This window comes from Chiloscyllium plagiosum, chromosome 10 (assembly GCF_004010195.1).
Source record: "Chiloscyllium plagiosum isolate BGI_BamShark_2017 chromosome 10, ASM401019v2, whole genome shotgun sequence".
Taxonomy (NCBI): domain Eukaryota; kingdom Metazoa; phylum Chordata; class Chondrichthyes; order Orectolobiformes; family Hemiscylliidae; genus Chiloscyllium; species Chiloscyllium plagiosum.
The window spans coordinates 14409994-14435533 of record NC_057719.1 but is presented as its reverse complement, the minus strand read 5'-3'; the positions used below and the strand labels follow the sequence as shown (position 1 = coordinate 14435533).

The 25540-nt window shown below is 42.1% G+C and overlaps 1 protein-coding gene across 1 annotated transcript in view; it reads left to right on the top strand.

Annotated features, from left to right (window-relative positions):
• The window catches only part of LOC122553394 (latent-transforming growth factor beta-binding protein 2-like), a 366328-nt gene that overhangs the window by 95898 nt on the left and 244890 nt on the right, over positions 1 to 25540 (top strand). Inside the window, exon 6 of the mRNA XM_043697103.1 lies at positions 7743 to 7845. Within this exon, the coding sequence (XP_043553038.1) occupies positions 7743 to 7845 (103 nt within the window). The remainder of the gene's footprint in view (positions 1 to 7742; positions 7846 to 25540) is intronic.

Here is a 25540-nt window from a genome sequence, read left to right as displayed (position 1 = left end):
TCCTTGGATGCTGCCTGACCTGCTGCGCTTTTCCAGCAACACATTTTCAGCTCTGATCTCCAGCATCTGCAGTCCTCACTTTTTCCACAAAATACACTAACACCTATCACTCACTACCTTTGAGTCCAACAACCCTAGCTTAATTTTTTTATGCAGGACATCAAACCCCTTCAAAATATTTTAAGAAGGTAGTCTTGACCTTACCCTTTACTTATTTTAAAGGTAGATGTGAAGTGGGTGTTCCAGATGTGATGCAACTGGTCAAACCACTCGACATTAAGCAAAATATAATTTATTTAAAAACTACAGCTAAAATACAAACAAAAGAATGAGGAATTTAGGATAACTTAACTATTGGAAAACTTAACTGAAGAATAGATACAGTACCAATTACTAATTAACCGTTCCAATACAGCAGCATCCCGTAAACACACCCCTTTGCAAAACAGAAAATTTAGACAAGATTCTTATAGGCAGGTCTCCTATCCTAGAGGGAACAACATCAAGAAAGATTTTGGAGAAAGTCACAGTTAGGAATCATCTTCTGAAGCTTGCAATCCTTCTGGGACTCAAACAGCTTTGATTGCTACAGCTAAAAAAGCAAGAGAGCCTGATCTTGGAGAACTGGCCACTCCCCTTCCATCGTGACAACTGTTTTTAAAACAAAAACAAAAACAAAAGGCCTCTTAAGTTATTGACTTAGGCCATCTCCAATAGATACTTTGGCACCTCTGCCTTTACAACCTCTCTTCAAAAAAAATCCCAGGATAAAATAACCTTTTTAAAGTGACAGCATCATTGCATCAGTGAGCAGACCCAGCTATAGAATCATGTCACTGCTACAACAAAAAGGTGATACAAGTGCATCTGTAACCTGTTTAGACCACAGACCCCTTTCACGTAGTGACCTCTAAAAGTGGATAGCAGAAATATCTAGGAGATACAGAACTAGAGCTGGGCGGCACGGTGGCACAGTGGTTAGCACTGCTGCCTCACAGCACCAGAGACCTGGGTTCAATTCCCGCCTCAGGCGACTGACTGTGTGGCGTTTGCACATTCTCACCGTGTCTGCTTGGGTTTCCTCCGGGTGCTCCGGTTTCCTCCCACAGTCCAGGTCAGGTGAATTGGCCATGCTAAATTGCCTGTAGTGTTAGGTAAGGGGTAAATGTAAGGGTATTGGTGAGTTGCGCTTCGGCGGGGCGGTGTGGACTTGTTGGGCCGAAGGACCTGTTTCCACACTGTAAGTAATCTAATCTAATCTACCCTCACTCAGGCTCTGCTGTCCTTAGTCTGTGGCAGTCCAAATATTGAGAAAATCAAACTTGTTTTTTTGGTCTCTGCCACAAATCCACACCTTACCCATTGATTCAAGTCCCCCTCCCTCATAACTGTGTGGAGCTGAAGCAGACTATTTGCAACCTTTGCCATTTGGGTGAATGAACATGTAATGTGCTTGCTACACAGCTATCTGATACATGATGTCAGTGTTAGATTGACAAGGGGGAGGAATGGTGGTTCAGTGGTTAGCACCGTTGTCTCACAACGCCAGGAACCCCAGTTCGGTTCCATCCTCAGATGACTGTCTGCGTGGAGCTTTGCATATTCTCCTCTTGTCTGTGTGGATTTTCTCTGGATGCTCCAGTTTCCTCCCACTGTTGAAAGATTTGCAGGTTAGGTGGATTGGCAATGGTAAGTGCAGGGTTACAGGGATAGGATATGGGCTTTGGTCTGGGTGGGATGCTTTTCAGAGGGTTGATGTGGGCTGAATGGCCTGCTTCCACACTCTAAGGATTCTAAGATCTCAGCATGTTGGAAAGCAAGGAGTCCACCCCCACCCCAACAAGACAGGTCACAAATGACAAGCAACCTTCTGCAGATCTGAGCAAGCTAGCATGTCAGTACAGTCGGATGGAGAGTCTTATACTGCTGGCTGGAGTGTCCACACGCTAACTAGCAGAGTATGGCAAGGAAAGACATGGATGCTAAGAGCCTGCAGACCAGTCTGAAATGAGTGAGCACTAAGAGAGCACTGAGATGTAGCCTGGTCTGATCTGTGACCTGCGTGCTTGCCTCTGTGCGCACACTATCTCTTTTTGTAGCTTTTCAATGCTATTTGCTAGTGCACCTTGCAATGCAAGCATGTGCTTCCTTAGCTACCTGTGATTGGATCGGAAAGGCGCCACAACAGTCATGAGACGTTGACAAGTGTCAGATGCCCGTGATCGAGTGGTACATGGGGTGGTGCCACAGTTCCATGCCCTGTGTGATTGCTGTTTGGAACATAGAACATTACAGTGCAGTACAGGCCCTTCAGCCCTAGATGTTGCACCAACCTGTGAAACCAGTCTGAAGCCCCTCTAACCTGCACTATTCCATTGTTGTCTCTGGAACTATGCGGAGCTCTCTTCTTTCTTGTTTCTAACCTCAGCTCATAGTACCTCAGTACACGAGTCCTCATCAAATGTCCTTTCTGCCACCATAATAGTGTCCTTGACTAACAATACCACACCTCCCCATCTTTTACCATCTTCCCTGTTCTTACTGAAACATTTAAAACCCGGAACCTGCAGCAACCATTCCTGTCCCTGCTCTATCCATGTCTCCGAAATGGCCACAACATCGAAGTTCCAGGTACCAACCCATGCTACAAGTTTACCCACCTTATTCTGGATGCTCTTGGCATTGGAGTAGATACTCTTCAAACGAGCTTCTTGCTTGCTGGTGCCCTCTTGCAACCTTGAAACCTTATTTCGGACCTCACCACGCTCAACTCCTGTATACTGGAGCTACAATTTAGGTTCCCATCCCCCTGTTGAATTAGGTTAAACCATCCAGTAGAGCATTAGCAAACTCCCCCACCCCCAGGATATTGGTACCCCTCTGGTTCAGGAGAAGACCATCCTGTTTTTAGAGGTCCCACCTACCCCAATTATCCAGGTATCCAAAACACTCCCTCCTGCACCGTCCCTGTAGTCACATGTTCAACTCCTGTCTTTCCCTATTCCTCACCTCACTAGCACGTGGCACAGGCAACTAACCAGAGATAACAACTCTGTTTGTCCTAGCACTATGCTTCCACCCTGGCTCCCTGAATATCTGCCATAAATCCCCATTCCCCTTACCTACCTATGTCATTGTGCCTATGTGGACCACAACTTGGGGCTCCTCCCCGTCCCCTCAAGGATCCCGAAAACACAACAGAGACATCAGGAACCCTGGCACCTGGGAGGCAACACACCAACTGTGAGTCTCTCTTGTTCCCACAGAACCTCCTATCTGTACCCCTAACTATGGAGTCCCCAGTGACTAATGCTCTGCTCCTCTTCCCCCTTCCCTTCCGAGCAACAAGGACAGACTCTGTGCCAGAGACCTGCACCCCATGGCTTGCCCTTGGTAAGTCTTCACCACCAATAGTATCCAAAACGGCATACTTATTATTGAGGGGAACAGTCACAGGGCATCCCAGCACTGCCTGCTGGTTCCCTTTCCGTCCCCTGACGGTAACCCATTTACCTTCTTCTTGTACCTGAGGTGTGGCTACCTCCCTGTAATTCCTCTCAATGACTCCTTCCTCCACCTGAATGATCTGAAGTTCATTCAGCTCCAGCTGCAGTTTCCTCGTGCGGGTTTCAAAGAGCTGAAATTGGGTGCACTTCCCTCAGATACAGTCAGAAAGGATACTAGTGGTGACCCTTACCTCCCACATTCTGCAGGAGGAACATTCAACTGCCCCAACCTCCATTCCCACTATTCTCAATGAGACTACTGAAAACTTAAAAAAAATCCTAGTCACCTTACCAATCCAGTGCACAGAACTTTTCTTTTGGTTAGAGGAGGAGGACGGGTGGGAGACATTACCCGAGTAGTTTCGGGTAAAGCAGCTGCCCAAATGTGTAACCTCACTTACCCAGCAGTCCCATGTCTGCTCCTGCTCAGCGTGTATTCTGCCTTTACACGAGGTAGGTTTTTTACTTTAAATTTACTTTCCCATCAAGCCCCTGGTCCTCGCTGACGCTAGTCCCACTGCAACTGCCACCAAGAAAATGAAGACAGCTGAATACACGAGGTTAAGTTTTTATTCTTTAAATTTACCTTCCATCAGGCTTGGTGCTGAACAAAATGAAGGCTGTTTGCAGACAGTGGTGGGCTACTATCACTAGGTACCTTCTCCATGTTGAGAATTCTCAATGCTTAACTTGTTTGGGAAGATCGGAAGCTGAATATTGAAAGGTTGCGCATTACTGAAGGCATCTGACAAGCTGGAATCCCCTTTAATTGGCAACTCCCTGCTACCTAGCAGGAAACCAGCTTCTCCACATTGCTAAAACAGAAAAGGAGCAGCAAGATGCTCCCATTGTTGAGATAGGCCTCGCCAGGGTCTCTTTACAATTCTGCCTCAAATCCCACCATAGGCCACATCTCCCAGACTCCTATAAGATTCGACCCTGTACTAATACAAGTTGTTGTTTCCTGCAACATGCTTGCTTTTCGCATGGTTAAACATTTGAATTGGTGTAAAATGGGAATTATCACACTAACAGTTCTCTGGTATAAATGTGGTATTTAAAACCTAACGTTTAATTAGGCAGATACAGAGACATTACTTCCTGTAGTGGTGCATGTTTTTATTCATTCACGAGATAAGGGTGTCACCAGATAGGCCCATATTTATGGCCCAACCCAGAGGGCAGTTAGGAGTCAACTACACTGCTGTGGGTCTGGAGTCACAGTACAGACCAGATGCGGATGGCAGATTTCCTCCCCTAAAGGACAATAAGTGAACTAGATGGGTTTTTTTTAGCAATGGTTTCATGGTAATCAGTCAATTCTTAATTCCAGACTTTTTTTGTTGAATTCAAATTTTACCATCTGCCGTGGAGGATTCCAATCCGGGTCCTCAAAATATTAACAGAGTTCCTGTATTAGTATTCAATTAATAATATGGCTATCACCACCTGAAAACTAAATTTGCGCTAGTGAATGATCACAGCGGGACTTGAACCTGCAATCTTCTGATAGCATACCAATTAATACTGAAGTCTGACGCCTTGTCAATTAGGCCACATGACTGACTCAAGTGTCAGGAACAATGAGGAACAATCTGAAAACTAGTCAATATTATCAAAATGCAGAAGCAATTTATTTACTCATAACTTGTGTTGAAAATCTGGAAAGGCTTCCCCATGGTTTGAGGGTGTCTAGTCCTTTGAATTTCCCAAGACTGAGAATTCTTGTTACTTAAATTAATTAAGGAGAATTGATTCAAATTGAGGTGCATGAAGATGAGATACATGGTCCAACTGAAATATGGAAAGGACTTAAAGGACTGAAGGATTTGCTCACAAAGCTGGAAATGGATTTTGGCTTAAATAATAGAATTGGGACCTTTTTTTGCTGAAACTAAATTACACAAAACATTCCCTAGTACAGTCTCTAGCTAGTTTTAAACCTCTAGTGTGGGTCTGTTACTTTTCTCTAATTTAAAGGCAGAATAGTTTCTATCTGGTTGGTCCAACAGGCATCACTCTGCATCACAAATGAACTATCCAACCAACTGAGCCAAATGACTAACCATTTAATGACCTGCTAGTGTTACAAACCAGACCAGACCCCCTCAAACTATATTGAGAAGGTAACCTAGACCCTAATGTTTTCTCATTTGAAAAGAAAATGGAAGGTGTTGTGTTCCAGATGCAATTTGAACCACTCTACATTCAGCAAAACACAATTTATTCATATATTATTGTTAAAATGCAGCAAAAAAAGAAAACAATAGGCTAAGCTGTAACTCTATTAGAATGTTTAACAAAATATTAGATACTGTAACTATTACTAATTAACTGTTCCATGTAGTAACATCCCATAGACACACCCCTTGGCAAAAAGCAAATTTAGAAAATAGATTGTCTTACATGCAGTTCTCCAATCCAGGAGGAAAGAACATCAAAAGATAATTCTGAGGGAGTGAGACCTCCAACAGTGGCAAAGAGAAATATGGCAGCTTTTTCACAACCCCAGCAAAAAGCTGAAAGCTAAAACTAAATATCCAGGTTCTGTGGGAGGTTGACCACACCCTTTCAGGCTGCTTCTATTATTCCAGCTTTAAAAACAAGACGTCACAAGCTGTTTACTCTACCTGATAGATTGCTCATCTCCTCTGCCTTAAAACCTCCCTTTAAAAGATCCCAGGACAAAATGCACCTCTTAAAGCCGCCGTATTACCTCACTAGCTGCAAGGAGGCAAAGGCACAGCTGCAGGTGGATAGTGGGAGAGCTTGGAAGCTATTGACATCTGCAGTGTCTCAAAACAGGAAAGGTGAGAGGCATTAAGCTATATGAGGCAGGAGTTGAAGATAATGCAAGTGGGAAAAATCAGTGGAGGAAGATTTATGGTAAAGGTTTCTCCAAGATGTAGCTCATACATAGAGGTAAGCGTCTGACAGGCTGTTAGGCCTAAGTTCAGCACAGAGCAATTGGTTACACATAGTCAGCTTTTGCCTCCTTCAGTGAGGAGCAGATTGAGATGGAGGGACATATACTGCCAAAGAGTGGGACACTCAAAGCAGCAACTGGTTGATGAGGGTAATAAAGTGGTGGAGAAAGATGGAGATAGCCATGATTAGAAGACATTAGTTGCAGAAGGTATTGCCCTGTCCACTGCCAAGACTCAGCTGGATAAGACCATAAGACATAGGAGCTGAAATAGGCCATTCAGCCCATCAAGTCTATTCTGCCATGCAATGAGATCATGGCTGATCTGATAATCATCAACTCCACTTTCCTACCACCCACCACCCCAACAACCATAACCCTGGATTCTCTTAGTGATTACATATTTTTCTATCTGACAAGAAAACTGACAATCACTCAGGATTTTGACAGTGGTCTGTGAGGGCAAGCTCTCACCAGGCTCAGACAGACTGAGCAGGAGACCCACTGATGTAAGAAGCGAGAGGATTTTCAATTAAGTTAGATAAACCCAATCATAACGTTCGTCCTATATACTTATTTGCTGTGATATAGCTATTTAATCAATTCTTATCTGACATTATTGTACCACGTATTTTCACCTGTGGTGTGACAGAAAAACATTGCTTGTTCATATCACATCAGAGTAGCGTTGTTAAATCTCTGGTATAGGCTCTCACAATGTGGGTGGATATTGAGGAGGGTCAGTGCTTTATAATGCACCTGAGTGTTTGATTGATGCCACTGAACACAAGGATCCGTGGCAATCCCAAAATGTAAAAGCCATGCTAGACATTTGGATGGAGCTCAGAGTCGAGAGTGTGTTGCTGGGAAAGCACAGCAAGTCAGGTGGGATCCGAGGAGCAGGAGAATCTCTTGCTCCTCTGCTCCTGCTCCTCGGATACTGCCTGGCGTGCTGTGCTTTCCCAGCAACACATTCTTAACTCTGATCTCCAGCATCCGCAGTCCTCACTTTCTCCTATTTGTATTGAGCTCTTGATCACAAGTCACAGCTAGATTAACATGTTTTCCATTTCTCAAATCTGTAAAGTAGCAAATTAGGTGCTGCAATGGGAATAAATGAATCTGGCTATGGGGACATATTTTTTCCTTCCTTTTTCCCAACTTATTTTATGAATCTGTCAATCTGATGAGCAACTATTAACCATGGCCAAAAGTAAAACAATTGACTATTAGGAAGAAGAGAAACCTTTTTTCCCATAAAGGTCTAAGGCACTTGTGGCTACAATTAATTTCTTGTCTTTATATTTTAGTGTGGAAAACCCCTTCCAGGTCTCACAAAACAGGATGATTGTTGTGGGAGCGTAGGAATATCATGGGGGTACCATAAATGTACAAAATGTCCTCCAAAACCAGGTAAGCCATCAAGGTTTTTAAGAGTTTTAGCTTCAGTCCTTAGTGTTGGAAAATCTCTTAGAGTCATAGTCATGCAGCTTGGAAACAGACCCTTCAGTACAACCAGTCCAGGCTGATCATGTTCCCAAACTAAGCTAGTCCTACCCACCTGCACTTGGCTCATATCCCTCTGAAACTTTCCTATTCATGTATTTATCCAAATGTCTTGTACCTGTACCTACTTCCGTCACTTTCTCTGGTAGTTCATCCCACACATAATCCACTCTCTCCGTAAAAATATTGTCCTTCATGTCCTTTTTAAATCTTTCTCCGCTCACCTTTAAAACATGCCCCTTAGTTTCGAACTCTCCCACTCTAAGGAAAGGATCCTTGTCACTTCTCTTACATATGCCCCTCATGATTTTGCAAGCCCCAGTAAGGGTGCCTCTTAATTCCCAGTGAGAAAAGGTCTCAGCCTTACCAGTCTATTTTTATATCTCCGACCATCCATTCATGGCAACGCCCTGGTAAATCTCTTCTGATTCCTCTACAGTTTAATAATATGCTTCCTAAGGGCAGCAGATACAGTATATGGGAATATCACCGCCTTCAAGTTCCCCTCCAAAGCCACTCCTCATCCTGACTTGGAAATATATCACTGTTCCTTCAGTGTTGCTGGGTCAAAATCAGAACTGCACACAATACACAGGTTGGCAGACACAGGGCTGTCTGATTGCTATCAATATTTTCCCATTCAACTCAAGTAGAGCGCAGTCACTACCCACACCCAGAAACCTATTCGTTTTCATTTTTACTAGTGAGTGTCCTTTCTTTGTGAACATTATTTGATAGAAATTTTTTAACCTAAGTTGTGTTGACATGTACAATAGTTACAATAGCAACTTGCACTGAAATTTTTAGAGAATCTTGAGACTGAACGTTGGAATATAAAAAGCAGAAATCTGTCGTAATAACTTTTACTCTTTAATTTCCAAATTTATTTTCTCGATATTTTGAAAAATAATATTTGTGTCAATGAACCTATCACACACAGGCAATAATGTACCACAATTACAAAAATGCAACTTAGGGAGTTCTTCTTAATATGGCGGAGTTAGATACTTTGAGAGCACACACAGGATTAAGCCAATACAATAGGAAGAATTTTAACTGCCAAGGTGGTGCAGATCTGAGGTGTAGGCTCGGATTTGGGTTTGAATATTGAGAAAATGCTGGGGTGTCATTTTCCTGTCCAAATACAACAAGATCTAGACAATGTCCAAGCTTAGGCTGGCAAGTGGCAAGTAACATTTGTGTCACACAAATAACAGACAATAGCCATCACCAAAAATAGGGGACAATCTAACCACCGTCCCTTGACATTCAAAGGTGTTACCATCACTGAATCCCCCACTATCAACATCCTGTGGGTTATCATTGACCAGAAACCCAACTGGACTCACCACATAGACACAGTGGCTACAAGAACAGGTCAGGGGCGAGGAATATTGCGGCGAATGACTCACCTCCTGACTCCCCAAAGCTTGTCCTCCAGACACAAGTCAGGAGTGTGTTGGAATACTCCCCAATTGCCTGGATGAGTGCAGCCCCAACAACAGTCAAGTACATTGACACCATCCAGGAACAGCCAGCTTGATTGGCTTACATCCACAAGTACCCACTCCGTCCACCACTGATGCTCAATAGCAGCACTGTGTACAAACTACAATATGTGCTGCAGAAATTTGCCAAAGATCCTTAGACAGCACCTTCCAAATCCTTGACCCCCCATCTAGAAGGATAAGAGCAGCAGATATATGGGAACATCACCACCTTCAACTTCTCCTCTGAGCCACTCACCATCCTGACTTGGAAATATATTGCCGTTCCTTCACTGTCGCTGGGTCAAAATCCTAGAATTCCCTCCCTAATGGCATTGTGGGTTAGCCCACAGCAGGTGGACTGCAGGGGTTCAAGAAAGCAGCTCACCCCACCTTCTCGAGAGCAACTAGGGACAGGCTATCAATGCTGGCCCAACCAGCAATACCCACGTCCAACAAAATAAATTTTCAAAGAAACTTCTAGATTGTACTGAAGGTGACTATGAAACACCATGAAGCTGTTGGGTCAGTGTTTAAAACATTCAAACAATCAATTAATTGTGACTTTAACCCAAGGTTGAAGATTGAATAGCAAACAGGCAGGTTTCTTGAGCTTTATAGAACTTGTCCAGTCAATATGAGGAGAACACTAATCAATGAAAATGAGAGTTTGGAAAGCTTTGTAAAAATTAATTGGGCTATAGGAGAAGCTCATTCACAGTATCTGCTTCAACAACTGCCCCTTTGCAGATTATTCCAAATTCTTAGACATCATTTCACATGCATTGGACTTGACCTTGATCTGATCTTACCAACTATCGATCTTCACTGTGGCATGGGAGCAGCTTCTGGAGCTCCAGCAAAGACCTCTGATCGGGTACAGCGCAGTGGCTCAGCATTTAGTGTTGCTGCCTCACAGCGCCAAGCACCTGGGTTTAATTCCAGTCTCAGGCAATTGTCTGTGTGGAGTTTGCTTGCTCTCCCCTGAATGCTCTGGGTTCCTCCCATAGTCTAAAGATGTACAGATTAGGTGGCTTGGCCATCCTAAATTGCCTGTAGCGTCCAAGGGATGTGTAGGCTAAGTGGATTAGCCATGGGAAATGTCGGGTTACAGGAATAGGGTAGGGAGGTGGGTCTGGCTGGGATGCTATTCAGAGGCTAGGTGTGGATCGAATTACCTGCTTCTGCACTGTAGGGATTTTATGATGAGGGAAAAAAGACCAATCGTTATCAAGAATGTCAGCACCAGGAGGTACAGCAACAGCAGCACCAATTTGTAACAAGATGAACACCAGCTGGCTTCTCTTGCTCCTTCATGGTTCAGAGATGGGACGATCAGAGACTCCAGTCTGAAAGTGGTGATAACCCCAACACAGGGCATGTAGGCAAGGAATCAGCTTTAGCAGCATAACAGAGTGGCGATACCTCAGGAAGTGGGGGAACTGACTTCCTCATCCCTGTAAGTTTTCACCAACACACGAAGTGAAATGGCGGGTCATTGCACTGTATCTGCAGACACGGCTGATAACACCTGAGAGGAGTTGACCACAGACACCAAGGAGAAGAACAACATTAGCCATCTCGACTCCGGGATGATTGTTGACCAAGAGAACGTGGTTCAGTGCCGGACTGATCTGGACGCGCCTTTCTCAATATGCTCAATATGTAGAACGGTGATAGTCTGCTGTGCCTTGTACAATGTGGCGATGCAGACAGGAATGGAGCTGCAGGAGGTAGAAACAGCAGACACTGAGCACTCAAGGAGGAGGAAGATTGGGGGGTTGGGTATCAATAGGAGGAGCTGGATATGACCAGGGAGCCTGAAACCACTTACCGGGTGGTCTGAGAAGTGAGCAATGGCCTCATTTCAAGCATGCTTTAGCTACTGTAACTGTGACAAGCAATGTTGCAGTACAATCTTCAACCTTCTTTCCCATCTTACTACCATTCCCACATTCTAAAATCTAGTCATTATATTCATGGGGTGGCACAATGGCTCAGTAGTTCGCAGTGCTATCTTATAACGCCAGGGACCAGGGTTTGATTCCAGCCTCGGTCGACTCACTGGGTGAAGTTTGCATATTCTCACTCTGTGTGTGTCCTCTTCCACAGTCCAAAGATGTGCAGGTCAGGTGGATTGGCCATGGGAAATACAGGGTTATAGTGTGGGAGGTGGATCTGGGTGGGCTGCACTTCGGAGAGTTGGTGATGATCCGATAGGCCGAATCATCTGCTTCCACACTGTGGGGATTCTATGATCCCCCTAAATACTTGTCTGCAATCTGGTCACACTCTTTTCCTGTTATTTATTTGCTGTTCACAACACAATAAAGTGAATGTTAGAAGAATAAAGAGTGTAAATAAATTATTTGACTCTTATGTAAAGACATACGGAACGAGATTGACATTCTTTCTCAAACCCAAGTGAATAACATTGTACAACAATTATGTCTTCTTTGTTTATTTCTTCTGCTCCTATGTAGTGTCAAGCCTGTGGTTCTTCAACAGACTTGGAGGCAGATAGCTGCTTTCCCACTCTGATACCTGTGAGGGGATGAACTTTTTGCTTTCGGAGTCCATGAAAGTCCAACCAAAGACTGCCCTACCTACCCCTGCACAGAAGCAGGCATGGTTCCCTTGTCATTCCTTATGAAAGGCTTATGCCCAAAACATCGATTCCCCTGCTCTTCGGATGCTGCCTGACCTGCTGTGTTTTTCCAGCATCACACTCTCAACTCTGATCTCAAGCATCTGCAGTCCTCACTTTCTCCGTGGTTCCCTTGCAGGAGACCCCACGAGAGGTTCTGCCTGAGGGTGGAAAGGGGACTGAGGTATAAGAAGTGGTAGCACCTGGAGAAGAGTTCTGACCGCTATGTGCTCTTTGTCAGACTTGTCTCCCAAGGTCAGCTGCACTTTCCAGCAAGCCAAAAGGCAGGGGAGCCCTTTTCTGCCTCTCAGTAAGGCATTGAGCCAACAAAGCAAGCCTTCATCCCTTTAATGTAAAGTTCTTGTTGAGGGCCTACACATAGTTCCCTTCCTGAGCCATCATTCCTCCATGCAGGTCACCCAAGGAGATGGACATTGCAAACACCGGAAAAAACCATCTCATACTAGAGAGAGGCTCCTCTACACGTGTATGCACTACCTCTGGAAATGTACACATTTCCCATTGTTTCTTCAGAAGTTCCTTTCTGTAGCTAACTCCCCAGGCTGAGCAGTGTGCCTGAGCAGGAAGACTTAATTATTGCACAACGTTATTCACTTAGGTTTGAGGAAGGATGTTCAGTATGTCTTTACATAAATGAGTCAAATAATCTACTTGCAGTCTTTGTTCTTCAACCATTCACTTTACTGCATTGCGGACAGCAAATGAATAGTAGTCTTCAGGAAAATAATATGACCAGATTGTAGACAAGTATATAGGGCATCATAGAATCCCTAAAGTGTGGAAGCAGACAATTCAGCCCATCGGAGCCACATTGTGCTGAGTACTGTACACTCTGAAGAGTTTTCAGAGCTCTACTTGTCTCCAGCATTGCTTTGTTCTCCAGAGGCTAACAGCTGTCTGACAACCAAGCTATTTCTACTCAAGTAGCTGCCAAGCTGTCCGTACCTGCACAGCTGGAGGGTGGTATGAGTGTGTCACAATACAGTACTCACTTAGGTGCATGCCTCCTTTGAGGATTCCTGGCATCCTCCTGTCCCTGCCACTGAAGGAATGATATAAATTATTGTTGACATTAGGAAAGTGATTCTATGTATTATGCCATTTCTATTACTAGTTCAATTCAGCATGCGGTGACTGTATGTATCGAATGGCAGTATGATATCTAATACTACCTCTCCATTGCCTACACCCTTGGGCAGCATCACCCTTATCCAAGTTCACAGTCTGTTCTGCAGTACTCAGTATTTGGTCTAACCTTGGTTCTCTGCCTCTCCCTGGTGGCAGGAACTCCTTTCTCCAATGAGGAAAAGCCAAGTGTGAGAGATTTGAGAGGACGTTTATGTAGAGCATAACCAGGGATGGCTGAAGAAGGGCAATAGTGACACGAATTGTCTGTTCAGTTTGGGGATATGACTGAAGAGTGAAGTGTGAGTGAAGGCTCAGAAAGACTGAGGAGTGGTCCTGTTCAATAAAGCTGTGGCCAAGCCTCAGAGGTTGCTTTGTTGAAAATGTTATAATTGCAAGCACCAATACAGATAATCCAAGTAATTAAATGGATATGAGTATCATTTCAATACTGAGCTTTTAGTGATTTAAGTTTTAAATTGATCTGATGTGACTGTTAAAGATAAAGACATTAGAATGATTTTATGAATAAATAAAATATATATCACATGTATAGTGTATAACTAAGGTAATGCATTGCTGTGATATGCTCTTAACGATGATTCCATTGCACTCTTGTTTTTTCAAGGGTGGACATCACTGCACATTTTTGACAAATAACTTCAGTGCAACATAGAAAATTCATTAGGAAGCAGTAAAAGTAATACTCTGAAAGGAGTGCACTTGGAGTTTAACCAATAGGCCTGAAAAAAACAGACATGTCATAAGTGACTGACAAAATGTAAGACCCGCGAAGCCATGGTCAAACAGCTGTTGTGGCTGGTGCCCTAAGTACACTGAGTATTATCAGGATGGGCTAGAAATGAAAGTGATCTCTTGATTAATGCTTTTTATATCCTTTTGAAGTTATGTTTGGTCATTGTTTTGTTAGCATTTCCATTCCAATAATTACAAAGGGATATGATTAAAGTCTAGTTCATTGCATGATTTTTATTTGCAGTGATATGCTCAATATTACAAGCATTTCTGTTACACAATCCTAATATTTTTGTTGTAAATTTGGAGAATATTTTAAAATGGAAATGAAGCTGTGTACTTTATTTCCTGCTGTTACTTCATGGTTGTTGAAGAATTTCATAAGGAATGAATTCAAAATTTATTTCTCTTTATTGTATATTGCGAAAGTATTAATACACCCACGGCCATTCATAGTGGAACCTCTCTGTCACAAAAGTTTGGAATTCTGGCGTGAATTCATCAACCACCTTCATGAAGTTTTGTCCTACAATTATAAAAGGCATTTTGCTTACTGACTGAGAAATTGGATTTGTGCAACATACATCAGGTCTGCTCTTGTTCTCCATTGAGAATGCATTTTATGGCGACCTACCCTTTGCTCTAATGTGGAATGTTACAGTGACTTGTTAATGCATAAGCTTACTTTCTTACAGTAGAGTTGAGAAGTTATTCAAGTTTATTAAATTGGCTCCAATTACTCCTCTTATCTCCATATAATGCTCCTGGTATTCCATACCAGTGTAGCCTGACTTTTTCACCCGCATTTTCACTGCCAGAATTTATTGCCCGTCCCTAGTTACCCTTGAGAAGGTGGTGATGAGTTGATTCCTTAAACCGCTGCAGTCTGTTTGGTGCAGGTGGACCCATAATGCACTTAAGAGTGAAATTCCAGGATTTTGACCCAGCGATAGTGAAGGACTGGCAATATATTTCCAAATCAGGATGGAGAGTGACTTGGAGGGAAACTTGCAGATGGTATTGATCCCACATATCAGCTGCACTTATCCTTCTAGATGGAAATGGTTGTGGTTTTGGAAGGTGCTGTCTAAGGATTTTTGGCAAATTTCTGCAGTGCACCTTGCATTAGGACACACTTCTGTTGCTGAGCGTCGTTGGTGGAGGGAGTGAATGCTTTTGGATGTGATGCTAAGACGATCAGTAACCAATGAAGGGACAATTATAAAAAAAAAATTTAAATCTCTGTCTTTTACTAACTCTGAACAAAATGGTTGAAATATTTATGTATGTTTATATACTTAGTGTAAGATTTAGCATTGTGAATGACCAATCAGTGACAAATCAATCACACTTTTTTTTATTTATTACTCCAAAGCTTAGGCAGTTACACTGGGTGTCCTTCATCGGCAAATTGCAAGATACATTGTTATAATGCTTTTGGGATAACTTCTCATTTTTTAGCTTGTGGGAAAGGTATCACCAAACAATGCAAGTTCATTGTGTACTCTGTAGTTTGATTTCCACCCTTCCTCTTTTTCAAAAGGCCCCCGGTTCTTTTTTAGATACTGGCTTACTTTCTGCAATATTACTGTTTGCCACCAATGCTGTGTCCAAGTCCCCTTGCATCACAAGGTTTGCAGTCACATGTAAATTCATCCCAGTCATGTGGTCTTCTGCATTTCAAGATGTAGGTACAGTGAACATAGCTAAGTGAACATAATCAAATGCAGGTCAATACAATCATTAAACAGTTAGGAGAGTGAATTGTTACATGTTCAAATGTCATCTGAAGAATTAGCTTTTGCTGGCCTCTAGATTCTCATTCATTTTCCAAATCTTCCTCTTCCGAGTGATCCCAATCAGCCGAGCATACATGGTAACATTGGAGAATACAGCATGTTATCACATGTTCTCTGAGATCTGTATTGGTCTTCTCTCCTGACCCGTCCAGGCATGTGGAGTGATCTAAATTTGTATATTGTAAGGAGGGGCACCTAATTCTACAGAGCCTTAGCCTGAGAGGAAATTTCATTGGCTAACTCTAATCCGGCAAGCTGTCATTAATTTGGCCACCACTCCCCCACTGGGTATTTTGTAATCTCAGTGAAAAATGACTCTGTTATTTCTTAATTTTTGAATTGAAGAAGCTGAGTTGGATGATGGATTTTTCCATTTTATCCGAAAGACTAAGCAGACTTGATGAATAGCTATTTTGAGAAATTGGGATATATCTTCACTGTTTTCTACACTTTGAAACCAACATTCTGTAAATATGATGAAAGTCACACCTGCATCTAAGTTCTGGTGGAACATTTAATTGACATGTTGAGAAATGCCTCACCATCTGAATAATTGGGTGAGATTGTAATCTAAGACATATGCGTACTTTTACCATGACATAATTGCCCAAGGAAAAAAATATTAAATCTGAATAAAGATAAACAACTGTAAACACAATTTTTCTTTTCATTTAACAAAGCTGAAATATAAAGCTTGCAATTCCTGTTTCAAAGTAGAACAGAAAATCCTGTTGAACTTATGTTAACATTTTCTTTAATAAAACCAGAAATTGCTGGCAAAATTCAGTAGGTCTGGCAGCATCTGTGGAGAGAAAGCAGAGTCAACATTTCAACTCTGGTGACTCACACGTTCTGATGAAGCGTCACTGGACTTGCAAGGTTAACTCGGCTTTCTCCCTGAGTTTCATCAGCAATTTCTATTTTTGTTTCAGATCTCCAGCATCAGAGGTTCTTTGTTTTATTTTCGTTGGATGTTTTCTTTACTTGCTTTACTTTGTATTCTAAGGATTTAAGAATAAATAGTAGAAAGATGGACATGGTGTTTCTACTTGTGTACGATAGAAGTTAGATTTGCAAATTTCTGACAATAGTTTTTGTAAATTGTTTTGGCAACATATTATCAATGTGTAAGGAAACCAGTTTGCCCTCTCACCATTCATTATACACTTGGTCCTCTCCCAGTGATAATATACAGGAACATTTAAGTAACTAGTGGACCCTATTCCTTTTCTGGTCTGTCTTGATGTAACTCATCTGCAGTCATTCATTAGACATAGGACAGGAGTAGCTTATTGAGATTGTTCTGCCATTCAATGAGATCTTGGCTGATCTGTTCTAATAATTATTTATTTTTATATTATGAGTCACCAATCAAATAGATGATATTGATAGCGAATGGCTCACAATTTATGGAAAGGATCCACAAGTAAATTGGCACCAAGTGCTTGGATGTTGACCATCAATGTAACTTATTCTCAACCCATACTGGTGTTTCGTAATTGCTCTGTAGCATACGCTTTCATCAGAAATAATGTCTGTACTTTTTGTTGGCTCAGTTGGTAAATGAATTTTATGTTACATGACTAGGAGGTTCCTAGCTAAATGAAACAGGGCAGAATCTTATAGGAGTCTGCTGTGTGGCAAAACTGGGCACATCTTGTAAGAGTCGTTAGGCGGTCTCGATGTTGTCTACTGAGTTTGCAGGAACTGGAGAAAAGCTATAATAAAATATGGCATGTTTTGTAACATTTAACAAGATGATACTTCCCAGTTGTATTATGCCCTATGTTGACGGTCCAATATTGCAAGCTACAATGATTATGTGTCAACTTGCCTTTTCGAAGATTTCCTTATTTCAAAAAAACTTCATACACCTTACAACATACATATATCAAGTAAGTTGAACCAAGTCCAGTTCTATAGATTAGTGCTCTTACAGAGTCATTGAATTACACAGAACAGAAGAGGGCCTTCAGCCCACTGAGTCTGTACCACCGAAACCTATACTGTCCCACCTTCACTCACTAAGTTGTAGCCTTGAATGTTATGATAGAGAATTGAGGTTAGGTGAATGACGGTAGTCAGCATCATGAAGAAAAGGTTCTGTTTGGGAATTAAACAAGACTGGAAGTGGTACAAAAGAAACAATGAGAGACAGTAAAGCCTGAGAGCTAAAATCTTGAGTCACTAATCAGGAGGGAATAATGGGTTTTAATGATAGATTTAGATAACGGAAAATGAGAGGCTTGAGTGGAACAGCAATGCTGACATATGTGAGAAATGGTCTGTTTCTGTGCTATATGTCCTATGTAACATGTATTTGAATGTTTTACCACACTTGCAACTTCTACAGAAACTGAATGCCAAGCAAGACAATTGTAATGTGATGGGCTGTATTTTGGATGCATGATAACTGCCAGTGAAATGAGAACAGAAAATGCTACAAAGACTCAACAGGTCAGGAAACAATTATGGACCGAGGAAAAAGACTGAGAATTTCTAGTCTACTTCCAACTTGCTTTGATTTCAGACTCCCAGCATCTGCAGTATGTTTGCTTTTGTAGCTACCAGTGGCATTAAGTAGTTTGGGAAATAACCATGATATTTGTCACCTTTGGTAGGCAGTGCAGTGGAATAGTAATGTTGCAGTTTGTGATGCATGTTTTGGTCTTTTATTTGATACATGTATCGAAGCATGTTAGCTGGTAGTATAATGCTAACTGTGTTGGCCCCAGGCAGCCTGGTTGAGTCGAGTAAAACTTACAGAATATGCAATCCATATGTTGTTAGCTGGCTGCACTTGGCAAAGCTCCACAACTGGTTCCTTGCTAATGCAAAGCAAGCAGTGAAGTTGTTTATGGTCACTGACGGTTAATCAGGCCAAAGATATACCGTATGAGTTGTCTTGAAAATAAATTCATGAGCAGGAGCAAATAGAACACCGTAACTCCTGATTACAATTCAGAACATTCATTGCATCCGTGAAAAGATGTATCATTATTGCCAGTCTCTGATCAGCCCATGCAAACTCTAATTTCCAGAATTATAGATATTCAAAGGCCACTTTGCTTATGTAGACAGTTCCCCAAGCCCCTGTGCCTGTGACAGGACCCAGCCTGAGGAAAGGGATTTGAACCCAATGTGTGAGTGAGGGATTGCTTCTTTATTCCAGAGCCTTGTTATAGACACTGTCTGTCCCCCAGCCTCCTGCTCACAGACGGTCAATGAAAATGCTTTGCTAAACCAGCATTTCACCACAGAATTTATGGGTTGCGCGGCCCCAGTCTGCCGAATATTGTGTTTCCTGTTGTTGTTCAATCACTGCAAATGTTGCTGTGGCTCTGGCGTGGGAGGTACCCCTACTGGAAGGTTTGCAGCATCATCAAATTCATGCTGCGTATAAATTGACCTCAAAGTACATTGTAAAGATGCATATTGATTAACATTTCAGAAACATGGAAAGTATATAAAATACCTGGTACTAGAAAACATAGAAGAGAAAATACAAAACTGTGACATTCTGAAACAAACTTGTTTGCAAAATGGAAATTCACTCTCTCTTACTGCAGAGGAACTGCATTGAAAACTCAACAATTAAACAGTCTGGTCAAATAATTTGCAGGACTTAGAAGCTTTGTGGCACAAATTGATGGCAGTGATCTTAATTCACAATTGCAGCAGACTGCAGAAATGTAGCGCAAGAAAATGCATAATGAGCTTTGTCTGCCAACTTCACAAGCCCATTTCACTGCATATAAACCATACACTTTTGATTTAAAGTGGAATTAAATTCTTGTTTCCAACTTCTATATTTTTCATGGCAGGACCTCCTGTTTATCTCAGCACTTGGCAAGATGAGTTCATATATATGAACATGCCAATATAACACAACAGATACATATTAAACTAATTAAGTCTAATTAAGCTGAAATGTCTAATTCTCAGGGACATGCATTTAAGGTGAGGGGAGGAATAGTTCAAAGGAGAGATGAGGGGCAAGTTTTTACAGAGTGGTAGGGGTCTGGAACACGTTGCCAGGGGTGGTGGTGGAGGCAGATACATTTAGAGCATTTAAGGGACTTTTAGACAAGTTCATGAATGTGCAAAGAATGGGGCGATATGGACCAAGGGCAGGCAGAACGGCTGAGTTGAATTTGGCATCAAGTTCGCCACAACATTGTAGGCCTTTTGTGCTGTACAGTTCTATGTTCTATAAGTCAGTACAGTAGATTTTGCAGACTTACATTTCAGGAGCATATATCTGGAATTTTGATACGGAAGTCAGCACAGCCTGCAAGATTTTCTGACCATTACAATTAAACAGTAAATGCCACTCTTGGGGAGTGCTCTTCTCAAAGGGGGAAGAGGTTGAAAAATCAATACTGAAATATTAAAATTCTGTCTTTTAATGTGTCCTCCCTTTCAGTCTGCTTCCCATTGGCAATGAAGGTTTGATGAATTACATGAATGTTATGATGAAATGTATTTATAGCAACTATCATTAAGGTTACTAAGTCCAGCTGAAATAACAAGGACTGCATTGAAAGTCTTATTTTTAAAAAGCACTTTGCCAGATTTTATATATTTTGTGCATTGCACCTGTAACAAAGTTTGGGCTAAAACGCAATGTCATTGAATATTCTTTTATCGATGCATTACAGTTGCCATGTTGCATTACAGGGATGAAATCGATTGTTAATGAAATAACCTTGCAATGGCAAGATAATTTAATTGTTTTAAGCCTACTGTGCCACAGTATTCTGCTATTTTGTTGAGTTTTTGAGCTGCTTAATAAGTGAAGAAAACCGATCTAAATAGAATAGATGTACTGTGAGTCAATCATTATGTGGAAGAACAGGCATGCAACTCAACTAAACATTTTACTCCCAAACCACATGAATAATAATATTTTTCATTGCCTGCTGTTACTCTGGCAACCGTACCCTGGAAGATGAATTTATAGAATGTTTTTGTGACTGATTCTGAAAACAATGTGTTGTGGATCCAAGTCTATTTTATTCTAGCATTGTGTAATGAGGGAGATTTAACAAGTAATGTCAGAATAAAAGATTCTCAAGGGTGACAGGACGTGACCATGGTGTAACTGAGTTTTATATTATGTTTGAGAGTAATATGCTGAAGTTCAAATAAGATTGTAAACATTTAACCGAATTAAACTTATAGGTGTGAGGGGAGAGGTTGATTGCTAGATGAGCTGAAAGGTCTGGTAGTAAGTGACTGCAAAATATTCATAAATTCAACAATGATCCCAATGGATTTGAAGTTAGAATGACAACACTGCTGTTCAAGAAAGGAGAGTGAGGAAATTTGGTGCTTTTGTCCAGTTAGCCTCAAATTAATGAAGCCACACGCATTCCTGACTTGGAAGTATATCCCTGTTCCTTCACTGTGGCTGGATCAAAATCCAGAACTCCATTCCAAATCACACTGTAAGGCCTGTTTAAGAAGGCAGCTCACCGTTACCTTGTCCGTGGCAATTATAATGGGCAATAAATGTGGCTGAACTGGTGATGTCCACATCCGATGCGTGAATAAGAAACATAATCATTATAGGCGCGAGCATTTTCCAATTGTATTGTTGAGAATTAATAAGCAGTTGTTTAACAGTACAGAACAGGCTTTTCCGTCTTGCACTCTTCAGGACAACTTGCAAGAATATCTGTGCGAGGTTGATAATTGGTAAATGCCAATTCATACTGAAATGGGGTATTAAAGCCATCCTGTAGGATAGTGGCTTCCCTGATCACATTACTTCTCAGTATATATTGCACAAACACATGGATGGGTCTAAGACTCTCATTTTTGATCCTTCAAGGTGCCCAGTCTATCTTGGATGAGTTATCTCAAAAGTTTGACTAAAAGGTGAAGTAGGATTTTCATGCTGCTACTATGCAATAACAATATGACTGGTGTACACGCAACAGGAATTTGCCATCAAACCAAACAGATGTTCTGCCTATCGCACAAAAGAGTAAGTAATGTGGATTTCAGTGCTGGTAAATTGCTCAGTACGTAGAGTCATAGAGTCATAGAGATGTACAGCATGGAAACAGACCCTTTGGTCCAACCCGTCCATGCCGACTGGATATTCAAACCCAATCTAGTCCCACCTGCCAGCACCCGGCCCATATCCCTCCAAAACCTTCCTATTCAGATACCCATCCAAATGCCTCTTAAATGTTGCAATTGTACCAACCTCCACCACATCCTCTGGCAGCTCATTCCATACACGTACCACCCTCTGCGTGAAAAAGTTGTCCCTTAGGTCTCTTTTATAGCTTTCCCCTCTCACCCTAAACCTATGCCCTCTAGTTCTGGACTTCCCGACCCCAGGGAAAAGACTTTGTCTATTTATCCTATCCATGCCCCTCATAATTATGTAAACCTCTATAAGGTCACCCCTCAGCCTCCGACGCTCCAGGGAAAACAGCCCTAGCCTGTTCAGCCTCTCCCTATAGCTTAGATCCTCCAACCCTGGCAACATCCTTGTAAATCTTTTCTGAACCCTTTCAAGTTTCACAACATCTTTCCGATAGGAAGGAGACCAGAATTGCATGTAATATTCCAACAGTGACCTAACCAATGTCCTGTGCAGCCGCAACGTGACCTCCCAACTCCTGTACTCAATACTCTGACCAATAAAGGGAAGCATACCAAACGCCTTCTTCACTATCCTATCTACCTGGATCAGTACTGCAGATCCAAGTACTGATGGATTGTACAAACAATTTATTCCTTTGGTTGTTCACAACAAGCAAGATTTTGACCATACCCAAGCAGCCAGCACTTGCAAAACTCGTAACACAATGTCCAACATTAGATGTGGTTCTCTGATTGGACAACAGTTGGTAAATAATCTCAAGTGTGTGAAGAATGATGCTGAGAACCAATTGAAGATTATCAGTGAAGCTGGTGCACTTGAAGCTGAATATATTAATGCTTAGCTGAAAATGTGGTGCTGGAAAAGCGCAGCAGGTCGGGCAGCAGCCAAGGAGCAGGAGAATCGACGTTTCGGGCATGAGCCCTTCTTCAGGAAAGCCCGAAACGTCCATTCTCCTGCTCCTTAGATGCTGCCTGACCTGCTGCGCTTTTCCAGCACCACATTTTCAGCTCTGATCTCCAGCATCTACAGTCCTCACTTTCTCCTATATTAATGCATAGGGCGTGTTCATCACAGACAGAGAGAACATGGTGGATGGCACAGTGGCGCAGTAGTTAACACTGCCATCTCACAGTGCCAGGGACCCAGATTTGATTCTGGTCTTGGGTCTGTGTGGAGTTTGCATATTCTCTTTGTGTCTGTGTGGGTGCTCTGGTTTCCTCCTACAGTCCAAAGATATGCAGGTTAAGTGGATTGGCCATGCTAAATTGCCCATAATGTCCAGGGTTGTGCAGGCTAGGTGGATTAGCCAATGGAAATGCAGCATTACCGGGATAAAGTAGGGGGCCGGGTCTGGATGGGATGGCTCTTTGGAGGGTTGATGCAGACTTGATGGGCCAAATGACCTCTTTCAGCACTGTAGGGATCTATGATTCTAATCTATGTATGCACACTGTGTCTAGTTCAGTTCAAAAAAATAGATGATAATGATTCCCTGGTTGATATTTCAGGGCAATGCCTGGACCAATCTGCGAAATATCAGAGCTTGGCAATTAACTTGTGCATTCACCTTTGCAATGCCTCTATCAATCACATAGTCTACTTGCCAATCAATTACGACTCATACTGTGAAAATGTTGTTTTTTTCCCTTTGTATTATCATAAATTGCCCTGATGACTACAAGATGAAAGGCTTCAACAATTCATTTTTAAATAATAGATTTCAGTATTTTCCAGACTGACTACTATCAGGCTAATTGGGTTTAGAGCTCCATGCTTATTTTATTTAACTATATATGGTGTTAACAGGGCACTATAAATGTTAGAGAAGCTTGACTCTGCATTTTTCAAAGCTGTACAGTTTCCCTGATTGTAGTTCAGATAAACAAAAACCTTATTATGTTTAAGTCTGTCAAGTCCCCTATTGTTTGGTGTGATTAGCATTCCCCTGACTTCCTTCAAAGTAATTATTCTGCTGCATTCTCTTGTTCCATGGCACCTTTTAAATTTCTCTTACGAACCAAGTGAGGGAAAATGGGATTTGAATACTCGGATATGTGATAACCAGTGGCCATAGTGGAGTAAGGGACCTGCTTCTGATCTACAAAAACACTATGATTAGATTACATTACAGTGTGGAAACAGGCCCTTCAGCCCAACAAGTCCACACCAACCCACAACCCACCCATACCCCTACAGTTACCCCTTACCTAACACTACGGGCAATTTAGCATGGCCAATTCACCTGACCTGCACATCTTTGGACTGTGGGAGGAAACCGGAGCATCCGGAGGAAACCCACGCAGACACGAGAACGTGCAAACTCCACACAGTCAGTCGCCTGAGGCGGGAATTGAACCCGGGTCTCTGGCACTGTGAGGCAGCAGTGCTAACCACTGTGCCACCGTACCGCCCACCATACTACTATGGGTCTCAACCATCTGACCTTTCAAATTAGAAATTTCCATATAGAAAGCATGTTCCCAAGAAAGGAGACTCTTCTTATTTATCAAACAACTAAACTATTGCTGTATCATCAGTACTGCCAAACATCTCTGTAGGCAACTATTATTTATCAAATTAGTCATCAGCTAAACTGTTACATAATCAGTTGATCTTCATAATAGTTTCCTTAGAATACAAAAGGATTTAATTAGCCCTCTCATTGTCTTAAATTGGTTTAATCCACTTATCAAGTACCTTCTAAACTCGTCAGAGCAGGAAACTTTTATGTGAACCAATGGCATAGCAGGCTATCTGAAAATGTTGAAATCCTGTCACCCTTGCAAGATTACCTCATTACAATGGATCAATGGATTTTGTTCCCCTCTTGTGACATGGTAAACTGTTTTAGACATGGATGTTCCACTTGCAACCTATGCTACACACTTCAATTACGTGTCTTTTGAATACTTCTGGTTGACTGGAGAAGCAAATATCTTTGAAGATGAGGTCAGCAATTTGGAAACAAACAGATAGAATGGACTTCAATTCGGCCTGAAATTATTAAGATTGGAGGATCAATGTGGAACAAGGAACTATTTTCATTAATAATGTATTTGATGCTCTCAGGGCCAACACATGTCCAGTGCTCTTCATATATGTATCAACTGTATGCAGACGCTTGACTCACAGGTTCGCATACCATCGGCAACTATCTCATCACAGGAGTTGACATATAGACCCTGGTAGCACTTTACATTGCTTTACGGGGGACCTTGGGTCATCGTTGTTCACACAATCTCGACAGCTATGTGTCAAGCCATGATGAGTAGGGACCATAGTCTCCCTTCATTTGCATTGCTGGTGGGATACAGCACCAGTTGACTGCTCTTTGTCTGGCACTTCGACCCGATCTTGCAGCTATTCATGTCCAGACCAAGAGCCAGGAGCTTCCGACAGTATCACTCAAGGAGCTGCTGAAGTTCACATTGAGTTGGTGAGTTAGAGATTCTGCATACAGGACACTCAGCTGCTCCTTGAATCCCACCAAACAAAACACCTATCAAACTAGAGCTGTGCAATCAAATACGCCGCTACCTATGTGTATTGATGTGGAAAACATTGAATGCTTTCTGTACCTTGGCAGCCACCTCTTTTAAAAGACCACCATTGACCAAGAGATCCAACACTGGATCGGCTATGC